The sequence below is a fragment of the Eleginops maclovinus genome, chromosome 13 (genome assembly GCF_036324505.1).
Source record: "Eleginops maclovinus isolate JMC-PN-2008 ecotype Puerto Natales chromosome 13, JC_Emac_rtc_rv5, whole genome shotgun sequence".
NCBI classification, from domain to species: Eukaryota; Metazoa; Chordata; class Actinopteri; order Perciformes; family Eleginopidae; genus Eleginops; species Eleginops maclovinus.
Window position 1 is genome coordinate 9,239,951 of NC_086361.1, and position 16,503 is coordinate 9,256,453.

At 42.1% G+C, this 16,503-nt stretch overlaps 1 protein-coding gene across 1 annotated transcript in view; it reads left to right on the forward strand.

Annotated features, from left to right (window-relative positions):
- The first annotated feature begins 265 nt into the window (after window positions 1-265).
- Window positions 266-16,503, forward strand: part of LOC134875047 (ephrin type-A receptor 7-like) — a 157,442-nt gene continuing 141,204 nt past the window's right edge. Inside the window, 1 exon segment of the mRNA XM_063899447.1 lies at window positions 266-440. Coding sequence (XP_063755517.1) covers window positions 362-440 — 79 coding nt within the window. The 5' untranslated portion in view covers window positions 266-361.

Consider the following 16,503-nt stretch of genomic DNA (forward strand, 5'->3'; position numbering starts at 1 on the left):
ATTTCCTGATCTAGCAACACCCCCTCCGGTTCCTATAAAATGACATTCAGTAGAAAGGGCTTCACTCTGTTGGTGATAGTTGAAACACCTGGCCACGGAGATTTCAGGTTGCAGCTTCATGATAGGTCGGTCCTCCCATACCCTGAACAGCACGTCCCACTTCATTGCGCTCGCCAGTTGTCAATCTCGTCTGTAAAACCCTCCCCCGAGATATCAAATAAGCCGCGTGGCTCTCCAGATCCTGCACTATTTGCCCAGACGGCATCCGCTCCATTCAAACACCGAGTGCGTCTCTGCTGCGGTGCGTTGCGCGCAGACTGGAGAGAGATGACAAGAGCCCCGCGGAACTGGACACACAAACATGGATCTCTGTAAAACGCTGGTTTCGGTGCTTTGGATATTATTGCTGAACATAGAAGAAAACTGTCATGCCGAAGAAGGTATGTGAAAACGTTGTTCGTCGTTTCGTTCTTTTTTAAAAATTTTTTTTTTTTACCCAAACCGCTCGTTGCAGCAGGCAGTGCTTACGGACAGATGTCCGCGGTGGAGATAGTTTGGTGTTTTACCTTTGAGAGGAAGCAAGTGCATTCTGTCTGCTGACGGCAGGACATGAACAGTTCTGGAAACAGTCTTTAATTTGCTTTCAAACACACAACTCACGTCAAAGAGGTCTTGTGCCTGATTGTGGAGAGACGCGTTTCAAAAAGCTGACAGATTTACGCGTTTGTGTTCAGCGAACTCAATGCGTTAAGCCCCGAATAACACAATGTTGTAAACAAATACTGTATATTTAGATTGTTTTGTCACTGAATAACTTGTATCACAAAGTATAGAAACACTTCAGTACAATAACTTATTAAAAAAACGTACAATTGATTAAAATGAATTTACTCCAGTATTGCACGTTGTAAACCAAGACTGATTTTGGATAAGCTTTGTATTATTATACTTGCTTTTTTTAAGACAAGAACGGTTGTTTTATCTGTTTGGCCAAATAGTAGAGCCCTTGTCTTCTTCAATATACCGTTTCTGATTTATTCAGAAAGGAAAAGTCAGTTTCCTTCAGGCAACCGTCCTTCTGGGGAACACATCGTGAGTCTGTTGTCACAAGATTTAAAAATTGTGCGGTGGGTTTTTGTCAGGGCTTCTTTGTGCAACTGGTTTCTTTGTCTTTTCATACTGTGACAGCCTGAGTGCTGTGGCAAGGACGACAGCATGCATTAGAGTCTGATGCTTATCCCACTGCATGCAACTCTCCTCCATCTCTCAGCACAGTTTTATTGGTCTCACTTACTCTCTTTGTCTTCCCATCAGCATTAAACTAAGAATCATTATCACAACAGTAATGCAGGGGAACGATTCACTGAGGGGGTTTTATCAAGATGAAATGCTGATGTGGGATTTGGATTACTGGCTTGTTTAATTGCCCCTGTGCATCTGAAGTGTATCAGAGAGAGGGAGCTGCTGTGGTCCAGCAATCTTCCCCCAGCCTGGCCGATTGCCACAGATAAATACTTTCTGCAGTCCCCAAAATATCGCAAATCTATAACGTGTATTGCTTGAAACTAAACCCCAGCACTGATTGAATTTGTGTGTATCTGAAAGGCTGGCTCAGGTGAAGTCAGGAAAGTATGGCTAATCATTTCAGAGATTGTGAAGTGGAAAAAGAACATAATGGCTTCAGACCCCTAGGCTCTTTCTAAAGAGGGGCTTTTATTGGCAGGCACTGTTGAGCTGAGTTGATTTTGGATACACACACAGGCAGGTGCATGCAAACACACTCTTCATAAGCCAAACACACACTTGTAAACAGTAACCTATAAGCACTCCAGAGTGTGTACATTTGGCCCACTTCACAGCCATACATCATTGACGCACATTAATGCACACATGCAACTCAGGATCAGATGCACACACACTCACTTGACACTTATATGCTGCGCTTGCATGCAAGCGTTCTCATAAAACATACGCACTTGTGCACATATGCATGGTGTAACATTTTGTGGCACTTAAGGGCCCTTTTGTGTGTGCAGATACTCTTGCACGAAATGAGCGCTCGCACGCTCACATATATACTCTTTAAATTAATCGCACACATTTATATGCTTTAATTTACACACACATTTTTTTTTTTATTCAAGCTAACATTCCCCTCCTCTCGAGCATTAGATGCAACACACGCAAAGTCATTGCCAGATTGATTTGCTTCCCTGGAATGCTGGGTAGTTGGATTTGGATGCTAGCTTTTGTTTAATTGCTGTTGTGACAGCGATTAATTGCTGTGAAAGCAATGTGCTCCTGAAGGCTGGTATTGGCAGCTATTTTTCTTTCTGTTGGTTCAGATTTGGAAGATTGAGAAAACACTGGAGAGAAGTTCACCTCTTTTCCAAATTTGCTTCCATTGTATATATTAAACGAGCTATTTTACCTTCCTGTGCGTGTGTTCTGTTCTAGTGTGAAACGCCATGCTAGCTGTGATAAAAAAAAAAAGGAAGTGTCTGAAAACACAAAAAACCCTATAACAGCATTTATGTTGTTCTTTAGTGTTTTGTTATATTCCTTTACTAGTTTAAACGCCCCTTTGTGTTCATCTGTGCTCCTTCTTATTTTAGTGGGATGCATCTATATAGTTATTTATTCTTCGTGCTTTACCCTTCTTTCTGGGTTCCTGTTTTCCTTTGTTCTTCCACTATCTTCTCATATGTCATCCTTCCCTCTTTTACTTCCTCTTTTCTCTCTTCTCTTCCTCTCCTGTACACACATCTTGCATCCTCAGCTGACTTGGCAAACACTAATATGACCGGGGGGCTCCGTGCAGGCAGAAATGGTGTGTCCACTATCCCGCACCGGCACCTCACATACTCTCAATCTAACCACTCCCCCTCCCTCCAGGCCGCTTTTCTCATTCCCCACGCCTCAACGCTAACACACCTTGGCATCTCATCGGGATCTCATTTACTTCCCCACTCCTCCCTCTCCCTCCCTCCCTCCCTCCCTCCCCCCCTGCATCCATCCATTCTGCTGCAAGCCGAGAGAGGGCACAGTTAGGTACAGAACAATAGAGGCAGAGTGATGGAGAGCAGCAGAGTGATGGAGAGCGGCGGAGTGATTGAGAGAGTCTCGGTGTAACCTGTGGGATCATCCTGTTTGTGCGGCTGTAGTTTTGTTTTATGCCTTGCCGTGTCAGAATTGCCGGGGTGACTCTTTTCTTGGCAGACATTCAGCCCATTGTTTACCTGCAGCATTATTACGCCTCTGTGCCCCGAAAAACCGCTAATGTCATGTGTAATTTCAAGTTTACTGCTGACCTTTTCCACCATGATGCTTATTGAAGCGAGGTTAGTTTGGGATAAAGTCTTGAGTAGTTATGCTAAAATGCAGTTTTTCTGGCACCAACAATGTGAATAAAAGCCGGTCCTCTCACAGCAGTGAACTGTTGCTGGAAGTCAAAAACCTTATATAGTCCCTCTAAAATAAATGTACCATTACGTTATTCTCTATTTTTATCTTAAAAGTTAAAAGTGCTGTGAAGAACTCTGAAGACCTTTTTGAATTTTTTTTTTAAAGACATCTCTGATTGTAATCCAGCATATTTGATTCTGTAGCACACATTTTAGGATTAAAGAAAGGCTTTAATGTAGCGAAGCACAAAGTTAAAGAGTATGGTGGAAGGGTAGGCACAGTTTTTTACTTTGACGACCAACTGCAGTCTTAATTCCAATGTCCCCATTGACCCTGTGTGTGTGTGTGTGTGTGTGTGTGTGTGTGTGTGTGTGTGTGTGTGTGTGTGTGTGTGTGTGTGTGTGTGTGTGTGTGTGTGTGTGTGTGTGTGTGTGTGTGTGTGTGTGTGTGTGTGTGTGTGTGCGTGCGTGCGTGCGTGCGTGCGTGCGTGCGTGCGTGCGTGCGTGCGTGCGTGCGTGCGTGCGTGCGTGCGGGGCTTAACATGAGCTCACAACGAACTCTGATTCTTATAACTTCTCTCCAGTACCTATCTTTTGCCTGTTGTCTCTGCACGTTTATGATATAGAGTCATAAGCTCTTCACATGAGTTAAAATGTTTCGTTCAAGCTGCTTCTCTACCTCAATTTGCACTGACCAAGAGGATTTTGCTTCCACTTGCGTCTCTCATTGAGGATTTTTCATTATGGGAGCTTATGCTTCCCCGTGTCTTCAATCCTCCCATGACCCTAAAATCTTCCCCCTCCGGCATGATGGAGGATCTTCCAATCCCTCAAATACAGCTTGAGGCGAGAGGAGGCTTCTGGCTGAGCATAGATTGAGCATGAGTTTGCAACAGAAAGTTTGAAAGTAGCAAAGGCTTTTAACAAGTGGCATGAAGCATACATGCCTCACCTGTCTTTGTCCTGGAAGAGGTGCATTTTATGGAGGCCTCCACCTCTAAAGCTTCCATTGTGTTTGGTCCAAAGCTTCAATGTTCTCTTGATCATTACCTGGCGTTTTAGGAGTCTAACCCCTATCCATCTTAACCCCTCTGAGACTTTCCAAAACTATTTAATTAGGAATTTGAGGCACAGTCAAGTATTGGTCCGGCATTTGAGTCACTGCAATTTGAACAATTGTTTTTATCTTTTAATAGAATATATTATATTCACTATTCTTATACTTCGAGTGATAAGTCATCTATTTTTTTTTTTCTCTGTTTACTGTTAAATTGAGTGCAACCTAATTAAAGTCACTATTCATTATTGAACCCCTCATATATCATATGATTACTGAGTCAGTAATACTGAAAATTAATACTTAGCAGTCTAATTAGCTGACTAATATTGGGTCTACCAGCAATTGCCAGCTCGGCAGAGCCATCGAGCTCCACCCTCCCAGGCATCAATTGTGACTAATTGTATGTGATTGATGCCGGCTTATTTCTGCTCTGCTGCGGCTGCTGGGCCCGATACATCGGCCCATCTTTGGCTGGGCGAGGACAGCCTTGGACCCGTGCGTGTTGGATGAGATGACTGGTGACCTCTGCGGGTATGAAAGGTCAGAGTGATTTCCGAAGATGGCAGGCATAGTGCGGCGACATTCTCTCTTTGAGCCCTGTGGGACTCTTTTCAAGAGGAGGGCGAAGACAGGAGGAAGGGTAGAGGCACAGGTTTGGTGAAATAAGTGAACGGTGGGAGGCAGGAGGAGTCCCATCCAAAAGATGATGCATTACAGGCGGAAAATGGAAGAGGAGGTGTGTTAGGTCGAAGGGTGAGGAAAGAGGGAGGAAAGAATCAAAGCAAAAGCCAAGAAACGGTGGATGTCGTAGTCGCATAAATAAAATTGGAAGGGAGTAAACGCGTGTGGGAGGCAGCAGGTGATGAGGGAATTGTAAGCTGCCACCACTGCTTTGTTCCGCAGCCACTTGTATGTTACATGTAATCAAACGGACCAAGGTTTCCCATGAAAAGGCAATGCAGCAGCTCAGCCACATCCTTATTTACCTCCCACTCCGCAGGAACACATTGAGAATGATGGATGAAGTGTGTGTGTGTGTGTGTGTGTGTGTGTGTGTGTGTGTGTGTGTGTGTGTGTGTGTGTGTGTGTGTGTGTGTGTGTGTGTGTGTTTGTGTGTATTGGATCTCAATAGGGTCACCTGATTTTCTTTTGTTCAGGGTCAGGACATTACTACAGCATTGGGGCTATTCTGCTGGATCGGCAAGAATGTGCCAATGGAAAGGGTGGGAGGGATATTCGAGAGTGGTAGAAAGAGAGCCGTCTTTGTGCACATGTGGGAGGAAAGATGGGGTTTTAGCAGGTGTTTCAGCCATATTGGACAGTGAGGACGGGCCTATGTGCAGCTGCCTGTGATAGATGGAACCCTTAAGCTGCGGACATACTGGGCATTTAGATATTAGTTGTATTGATGGACCTGTGCTGAAAAATTTTGAACAGCAGTCAGTGTGCATCTGTGTTTTCATCTAGGCATTTGGAAGATATTTTATCTGCAAGGCATCCCTACAAAATAAAGCTTTGGGGAGTGAAAACGAATTGTGTTCTGTTCAGTGAATCTTAACAAACTTGTTGTTATGGTGAATTATATGAAAATGAATGGAGGTTGTTCATTTGTGCAGGTGATAATTAAATTATTGCAGCTCCAGAGTAATTTGTAATGGAAGAGGAAGCAGAGAATATAGCTTCAAATTGGCAATGGTTGGACAGAAAATTAAATTACATTTAAAAAGCGTGATAATGCTTACGAAACAGATTTTTTAAAAAAAGTATCACATGTCAAGCTAATTGACATATATTCACTGGTTCCAGAATCTCATATTTGATTGCCAAAATGTCCGATCTCATTCTAAGCCAGCGCAGTTCTTTGTTTCAGCTGATTATATACTAATAGAAACATAAGTATGAATGTTATATTCCTTTTCCTTAGGTCTTTGTAATAAGGAGTTCAGACATATCATATAAGGAGGTAGACAAGAGCAAGTTTGCACGCAGTACGTTAAGCGGAGAGAAAAGAAGTCTGTAATAAAGAATGAACCAGTGCTGCTTTGGCAAAAGAACATGTGCTTTTATGCAAGAGTCCTTTGTAACATCTCAAGGGCCTGCTTTCTAAAGGTTCTTCAAAGGTTATATGCAAAAAAAGTCAAATAAATACAACTGAAAAATATATAAAATATGTCTCCCACCACCCACACCATCCACCAGCATCCTGGTTTGCCAGATTCTTATATGGATGTCTAAAACACATTATTTATCACTTATTTTGGGACACTCATGGATTAGATGGGTTCTCTTTGGCTTGCTTTCAGTCCTAAAGGTATCAAAAGTTGATAGATGTCATTGGTGTGGATTAATGCAGAGTTGTGCTTTAAGTAGGAATTTGTGCTCAGGGTGTTTTGCATGGAGAGTAACTTACTGCATTAATGCGAGGCTCGATGTGGGTGGGCATGTTGGGAATTGAACTGACAACTTGGCCGAGCTCAGTCAGTCTACCACCTTCACATTTCCAGTATTTCATTTCGTTGTGAAAACAGAATAACCCACTCATGTCCAGTTTTAAAAAAAGGAAGATTAATGGTATTCAAAATTGTATTGAGGCGATTTTTTTCATCACTGCGAACAAAAATACAGGAGCTACAGTCTAGATTCCACTGGAAGAAATCTGATAAACCTGAAGTGTCTAGTTCCTTTATCGTTCTGTAGAAACATTTGACTCTCCAGAGACCTCATGATTGACCAGTTTTTCTTATTTCTTTGTTTACCTGATCGTGTGTGTGTGTGTGTGTGTGTGTGTGTGTGTGTGTGTGTGTGTGTGTGTGTGTGTGTGTGTGTGTGTGTGTGTGTGTGTGTGTGTGTGTGTGTGTGTGTGTGTGTGTGTGTGTGTGTGTGTGTGTGTGTGTGTGTGTGTGTGTGTGTGTGTGTGTGTGTGTGTGTGTGTGTGTGTGTGTTCTCCAGAGGTTAAATGTGTTGCCCTTCCTTTCAGATGTTGGCTTAGAGGCCATCCGCCTCAATTGGGCCTGGTTTAGGCCATCCCATCACACCATCATGGAGGTGACAGAGGTCCACGAATGTAGAAAAAGACAAACACACATTTACACAGTTGATATGCAGGTACCCCTGCTTATTTAAAGAATAGCACAGATTCTAAATCGTCTTTTGGCGGAACAAGGAGTGAACCATGAATTGTAAAACACATATTTGTTATTTATATGTACAATATCAAGATTTTTCGGAGGAGGTACGCAGATATCGATATTGCAAATATATCAGAGTTGATCATTTGTCCATTTTTTATTTCACATTGTATTTACGAAACAAAAATGTTTATGCATTTACATTAGTTACGTAATTACAATGGCTAACGGCTGGACTGCAGGGTAATGTAGCCGTGGGGAAAGGCTTGCAACAGTATCTAGGACGGTATATAATATTTGCACAGCCCTATTGTCAATTACTTTTACTTATTTACACTTTTGTTTTTCCTGCAAGGACAGTATCATTTTGTGTATTCGTATTTCCAAATTCAATACGTTTCTCAGTTTGGAGCAATGCTGTTTCGGGGACAAGGTCATCCATCACATTTTGAGCATGTTGGATTGGTCGCAGCTGGGTCAATGTTGTCAAGTAGTTCACATCCAGTTATGTAACAGTTACGTAAGCAGTCAGAACAGACTATCGTGTCTTTAAAACATTAGGCACACGAGAAACCATATCTAGTCATGCTCTCAGATTCATGCTTTCTCTCATACTGTCTAACACACACACAGGCATGGCATACTTGGGCACCCCACACACTTTTACAGCTGATGCAGTTCATTGCTCAGCCATTAGCCTCCCCTCTTCATCTGCTGTGTCAGTGTCCGCCTGGCTGGCTCTGGCTGAAGCTGGCCGACCTGTGAACGTTGCCTAATGTGCTTTTCATGTCTGCTGGTCCTCCTCCACCATGTCTGACCTGATGACGCATGTTACGAGAACTTTGTGTGTTGGAGAAGAAGAGAAACTAAATATACAATAGAGAGTGTTAATTAAAGTTTAATGTCTTTCTATACAAAAAGTACTTCTATGAAATGTAACATAAATGCCTTTAGAACTCCAACATCATATCTTCACATGTTCTCGGACCCAATTGCATGCACTCACCTCTATAGGGAAACCAACCAGTCATAGATATAGAGTCTTTCTCTGGCAGCCGCGTGACTACTTTGGCAATCACTTCCTATGAATCAAGCTGCAGCACTTGGTAACACATTCACATTTAAAGAAAAAACTAAAACTGAACGCATGCTACTCAATGCATGTGTGATGCTTCATGCGCATACTTGAATATCGAATATATGAAAGACAAGCATTCGCTGACAAAATACATTTCCACAAATGTAGCATTTTACGGTTTCATGATGGACAAAATTACTCTTTATTTTATATACTGTCCATACCTGCCACCTAAAGGACCAAAAATGCAATATGTTGTGATAGTAGTAACAAATGTAGCCAAGAAGCAACACAATTCATTTGTGTCTGCTTTTCACAGAAAGCGACCTGTGAATTACTTTTTAACCAAATGATGTAATGCTGGTGTTGATCCCATCTGACAAACACAATAACTAGAGGCAAACATTGAGTCCTTTATATAAATTAGGGTATGTTTATGGCTTTGAAGGATTTGTGGAGATTAAGTATTCTTAAGCCTGCTATTATATTTATTCTTACACATAGCTTTGTTTTTTCAGTTATATGATGCAGTTTGTCATAACTCGAAAAAAAAGTGTAAATCTATTTAAAGCCATAATCTGCCAACTCCAATTTAATGATAGGTAAGATATCTGATGAAATATTTTATCAAAGGCTTAGAGTCGTATGCTAACAATCAAGCAGGGACAAGAATGATGAAACATGTCCAGCAGGTGGACAGATCCACAGTGTTTTTTGTCGTGTGTCTCCTTTGTCTTTGCCTTTGAATGCTCCTTCCATCTCCGCTCTGTAGTGGTAATGACCGTCATGTTGGAAATGTGTCCAGCCGGGCCTCGTAAACCATTACCCCGTGCCTAGGAAACCCCATTAATCTTTCTGAGAGGCATTTGACCTTTCAAACTCATTAGCCACAGCCGGTGTGTAGACAGACGTGAACGCATACACAAAACGCAGACGCGCTCATATTCACTTTCCCCTCAGGTGCAAACAACATACATAGGGAAGCTCTAGCAAACTCAGCTCATTTGCGCACACACACACACACACACACACACACACACACACACACACACACAGGTAAGGTGTGAACGCACACGTGTGTGTCCTGCCAATATCGCCTTTACCAGCTTGCCATCCCACTCTCTCTCTTTATGTGTGTTGTCTCTCCTTTCCTGTCCTCTCCATCCCCTTGCTTCCTTAGCGTGTGGGTTTGATCAGTGACCTGGAAAATTACCCGACCTTTTAATACGCAGCTTCGTCGGTGATGAATAAATACATAAATCGCGTAGCTCCGGCTCAGTCACTTTTATGATACCCCTCCCTACCCATATTCTTCCCTTGTGTGCACCTCATCACACACCGTCATCTGCACCCACTCCACAAAGACACGGCACAGGAAAGCAGGGTGTCTTTGAAGTGATAGCCCCCTGTGGAGAAGACTATCCATAATGAAAGGGTGTTAGTGACTGGACTTGCGGGCGAGAGAGTGCGAACAGTGTAGATGGCAAAGCATGTAATGGGGTGAGTGGGTGAAGCAGGTTAACACGCCAGCGTGCTACCTGTTCTTCTCAGTTTATCATGAGGCGAGGGCGGGAGTGATGGTTCTTTGTACATGTTGGTGGCAGTGTTGCAAAAGGAAAGGACAGTTAACATAGCAGCATGGGCCCTGCTCTAGTCCATTCATCAACAGTGCATGGGAGAGCAGAACAGGCTGTAATAGGCTAAGTGGTTGGGCGGGGTTGAATGAAACTTATTCAGAAAGGAGAAACTGATAACAAATATTTAAAGAGTGTGCAGAGGTGGCGAGGAAAGCAGTAAAACCGCAAAATATTTAAGCCCTAACATGGCCCGGAGTGCAAAGCCAATATTTTAAAGACCGCACAACTCTGAGGTCGAATGTCCTCAGAAGATGGAGATAGACTATGTGTGGGAGGGATAGATGAGTAATTGTGCAGAGACAGATACTGAGAATATTTGAGTAGTGGAAAAGCAGCCAGAGCATGCTTAAACCGCAAACAATTGTCCCTAAACAATACAAATACTCTCTGGAGGTTTCTTGTCGGCAACACAAGTTGTTTGCCTTCATTGTTTCTCAGTAAAAACCATGTTTGTAAAAAGAATAAGTGCATTTTATTCCTCAACATATTCAAGTTCTAGTGTGTCCATATAAGCAAGCCAAACAAAACCTGTGCCTCATGAAGCCCTTATGGTACTCCACAGGGTAGTGATGTAGGCTCTTGGCTATTTGTTATTATGATGTCAATAATTACATTACATATGTCTGTGTGTGAGTTTGTGTTTATAGACTGTTGTATTCATTTCTTTGTGTCCCTTGTGATTGCAATCAAAATGTCATCAGTGCTGGGTGGAGCAAACTCCTGTTGCTTTTCAGCTTCAAATGCTTCTTTCCTGTTTGCCATGGAAATAGTGTGTAAGCTAATAAGTGCTCCAACAAGCCAGTTGTCTAGTCAGTGAAACAGCTGGCTGGACAACGAGCCATTTAGGCAGGTAATCTGGCAACCAAACCGTAGCTACAACAGCGAGTCAGGAAGCAGCTTAATCTAGCTGTCAAAATACCTATTCAGCTCATAAACAGGTTAACCAGATGCCCAATGCCATTTTGTCTGCTGGGCTGTCAGTAAGCCAGCCAATCACAGAGCATGGCATTTGATTAAATAATCATTTCAGCGAGCAGCCACTGATTGTCTATAAACAGTGTGAGCAAGGCATTACTTCATGTGCTGTACCTACAATAGGTTAATACTCACTGAACCCTAATCTCTGAATTTACGTGATGCGTAATCAGTCCAGAAGCATCAACCATTCCCCCGGGTATATATAAATGACAGAAATATTGTTCCTCAGGCAATATACTGATACAGTAAAGCAATAGTTTCCTGCTTGTTTTGCACCACAGGTGCCAGAACCAGATCTACAGTGAGACTGCAGAGGGTGTCTTTGCTAAGGAAATATGCAAATCTAGTTGTAGCACCAACAGCTATCAAAAGAGCACTGCACAAGCATAAACCAAAAGTAAAAATAAATCTACACCAACTGTTGCGAGTACAAAATGTGCGCCTCAACTGGAAGACTTATCCCCGTTCTGGCACCCTAAATCATCATCTTTAACTGGGGGATTCTCTGATTTGAGATTTGAAGATGAGAACCCCCTGCTCTGCATGTACAGCGTGCAGGTCATTAAGTTCATGAAAACATTGCAGTAATTCTGCAAAATACTCTGGGTCACTTATTAGACCATTCATGTTTTCTCTGGTTAGTGCAGGACTGATAGTATATTACTGACTTGTCTGGGCTTGTTTTGCACCACAGGTGCCAGAACCAGATCTACAGTGAGACTGCAGAGGGTGTCTTTGCTAAGGAAATATGCAAATCTAGTTGTAGCACCAACAGCTATCAAAAGAGCACTGCACAAGCATAAACCAAAAGTAAAAATAAATCTACACCAACTGTTGCGAGTACAAAATGTGCGCCTCAACTGGAAACTTATCCCCGTTCTGGCACCCTAAAGCATCATCTTTAACTGGGGGATTCTCTGATCTGAGATTTGAAGATGAGAACCCCCTGCTCTGCATGTACAGCGTGCAGGTCATTAAGTTCATGAAAACATTGCTTCTGCAAAATACTCTGGGTCACTTATTAGACCATCCATGTTTTCTCTGGTTAGTGCAGGACTGATAGTATATTACTGACTTGTCTGGGCTTATTGCTTGCATTTTTTTAATCTGGTAGTTGATTAGATGAGAACCAACCAACACTGCAAGTGTCAGATTAAGGACCAAATCAATTAGCTGCAAAGGCTTGATATGCAAAGTGCCAAATCTGGTGAGAATTAACACCCAACTATGCTGCTCTATCAGCGACTTTTTCACATTGCATTGAGTAATTGCACATCCCTCAGTCCTAGGACAGAAATCCCTCCTCAGTTGCTCTTCCTGAGGTTTTTTTCCATTTTAAAAAAAAGGATAGAGTATATCACATTCTGCACAGATGTAAAGGTCCCCTAATATGCAACATGCACTTTTTGCTGTCTTTTATACAGTATGTGTCCCCGGTGTGTAAGGAGACTCACAAAGTGTCAGAGAATACAACCCTCTCTCTTTTCCTCCTTACCCACATCTCTAAAAAGGGGGCTACAAACGAGCAGGTCCAGATTTGCTTTGGTTATGACGTCATAATGGAAATGTGGGCTGGCTTTACATTGAACTCCTGGCAATGTCCCGCCCACGTGACACGTCCCTACCTATCGTCCCCCATATACAGTCGTGAGCTGAATCCCCTCCGCAGCACATCTGTGTGTCTGTGTATTATGTCTGAGAAGTGTTTCAGAAATAATGCTTGATGTGGTTTGCAACATAATATGGGGTTTAATAACGGCAGTGTTTAGCTGAGGGTCTCCATTAGAAACTTCTTTTCAGAGAGAGATCATGATGCTCAAAGGGACGTGGCCAGCTTCAGCTCAGCTCAATGTAAAGTGACAGTCACTCAGCACTTCAGGAACAGGGCTGAAATAGAGGGGTATAAGGCATGATACAATGGATGATCTGTTTGGTATTTTGAGCAAATCTTCACAGACAAGTTTTGTATAGATATGTTCCTAAGATATATTGTTGAAATATAGCATAATAGGATACTTTTAAGGCCACCTTAGACATATGATTTGTCATACTGGCTGTATATTGGTTTGCTTTCTGTTTTTTTTTTTTACTCCACATTTCACCTGTTATTATTGCATGCAGGCCTGCATTAATATTGGTCTGGCCATAACTACCCACCACAGACACCTTGCATGAATCAATGCCTTGTTGTGCTCAGGACTACACACACACACACACACACACACACACACACACACACACACACACACACACACACACACACACACACACACACACACACACACACACACACACACACACACACACCTTGATGTTATACACACAAGCATATACTCCATTAAAAGCTTTTCTTTAGTTCTGCAACTTAGCTATGAATTATTACTACACAATTGTTCAGTGTCCCTCCTGTATCTAAAGGCTAGCTATGGTTATTATAGCTCTGCTGAGAAGGACTAAGTGTATGTTGGCGTGTGTGTGTGTGTGTGTGTGTGTTTTTTTTTTTTTCTTTAGCTAGAATTGGTTTATGTGCTGTAATTGGTTTGCCCTCACATTTAACACATTTTGTGTGTGGTTAGTGTGTCTCAGCACTGTTTCTGTGTGTATGCGTGGGTTCGTGTCTCTAGCTACACTTTCCATGGATGAATTGATTTTAATGGGGTTACCAAGGGTTATTATGAGGGTGATAGCAATGCAGGCAATTTCCCCTTCTTTTCTGTTGTGTGGTTGCATTTTTTTGTTGGTGTACTTGCTGTTCAGCCTGAAACATCCGGTTTTTGCTCCTGAAAACATCACAAGGAAACCATTTTGTGGTGGTTGTTCTGAGAAGTTATTAACTGCATGATGTTTTTTTGACGGGATTATAATTGCAATAATTCATATCTGTAGAAGCGAGTTATCTCTGCGTAATGCTGAAGTGGTCAGACGGTCTGAATACGGGGCAGAGGTGAGTCGGATACTCTGTGCAGGGCAGATGGGAAGGGATGCTTTTGCACAGGAAGTGGCAGAATGAAGTGCCTTACTCCCTTTCGTCCTTTTTCTCACTCTTCTTTCTCAATTGCTCTTTCCATCTGTCTCACCCTCTCTCTTTCTCTCATTCTTTCACATTCTCTTACTTCCATCTAACTCGCTCACACAATTGAACTTGGCAGTGTTTCAGAGATTGAATGGCTTGAGTTAATGGTGAATTACTTGCCTCTCTGAAGTCTTGAGTGTGTATGTGTATGTGTGTGTTTGGAGAGAAGGTGGGGTGGAGGGGGTAAAGTAATGGACTTTGCTGGAAGGTCATTTGAAGGAGCCTGCCACTAAATCACTAAATGCCACCAAAGCACTCAATAAAGGTAATTCATTGGCCAGGATTGTGTGGATTTACATGTGAATGCAAATTGGTTACCCATTTGTGGAATGTAATTGTTTTCCGTGCTGAAGAATAAGTCTCCAGCATACAGACTGTAGCGCTGGCAGTCAACTCTCAGTACTGACGCCAAGACACACTTTGGGTAATTTCTCGCTAAAACCTTCAACCTCCATGCATGGTTTTAAAAAAATGTATTTCAATAATGCTAAGTTGTGCTCTCCCACTTATTCATTTGTTGTCCATGTGGCTTTTTGGTGATGTTGGTAATGATGCAGAATGGCCCAAGACTGGAGGTAATAAACAAACTAACCAACACTTATCCTGCCACGATGATGAAAAACACTCTGCCAGCATTTCAGGCAATTTCTCCCCTCTATATCCTCCTTTCAACTCTGAATCTCAAATAACGTTTCTGGTCAAAAATATCTCTTGTAAAAAAAAAACTAACCACATTAAAATCTCCTGTTTAGATTACATTAGAATAATCCTAATTACAATTACCAAAGTCACAAATGGGATCCTTACTTCTTACCCTTCTTTGTTGCTTTCACCTTTTATATTTTATGTCTTTCATTGTCTTTATTTCTCACCAAGCCTGCTCTGGGACTGAGATGCTCTTCAGACAAAGCCAGTCAAAGTTAATAGTGAATATATTAGCATGTCCGTGTACACTGAGTCCTCCTTTTCTTTTTCTCCCTTCCCCATATTGTAAGATTTATAAATACATTGGCCCACAAGAAAGGTCACATTACATCATTTACAGTGCACATGTGACATGCTTATGAATGCACACTCGCTGCCTCAACAGTCATGCTAGTTTCTTATTTATTCTTACTCTTGCTTCATACATACATACATACACAGAACCACATGCTCAGTTCAAGGAAAGCTTGCTTTTAGCCGCCTACTCCTTGAGAATGGAGGCTGATGAAAAATTCAGCTCAGTTAGTCAAAGAGTGTTGCAAAGGAAAGCCTGTTTGGTTTAGTCGCTCTAGTTTTCCTTCTTTCTCTGTCTGTCATTTCCTGTTTCTGATTGTCACTCTGCCTGCTCTCATTTTGTTTCTCTTTTGCATTTCTTCATTTTATTACCATTTCCATCTCTCTCTCCATCTTTCTACCTATTCCTCTCCCTTGCATCGTTGAAACATATTTCTCTCTGTCAGACAAATGGAAATTATGTAATTCTGCCATGACTCAAACAGTGTGACCATTGGTCACTGGGCAGCACTATGTGGTCAACATTTGCCCTACGCTTGACTTGAACTGCAAACCGTCTGCTCACTGAGACCATGTGACCGCGGCAGGCGCATGTGTTTCTGACCCGTGACTTGGAAAGGTTTGAATTCATATGGTGAAGCGATGGCTTTGCAACAATTAACAGGCTGAACCAGAATGTGTAAGCCTTCAAACACTCTGTGGTTATTAAAGCAGATTTATGCTGCCTTGTTAAATTGTGAAATGGCTCATAGTGCTTCCAAATTTAATTTCTCTGATGACATTTTTGATGTAAGGTCCAACAATGCACTTGTTTCTTTGAATCTTGTGTTGACTTTAATCTGTCTTGTTAAACAAGCCTCTGTAGTCACCTGTATGCTTTACATTGTTTTTCTATTGCCTAATAAAATATATATACTTAATAGAAAAAATAACTCAAGAAAAATTAGTTTGGTGTCTATTGAAAGGCTTTTGAAAATCGCTATCAGACAAGGGCTAAGGGAAAAGCGGCGAGGATGACGACTGAAAAGCAGCTCCGAGAGGACAATACTGAATCTAATCTGTTTATACAACCTCACCTCCAGTCTCCCGCCTGTCGCCTCTCATTTCAAACTTGACAAACAAAAAATATACACGCTTGTGCATAAA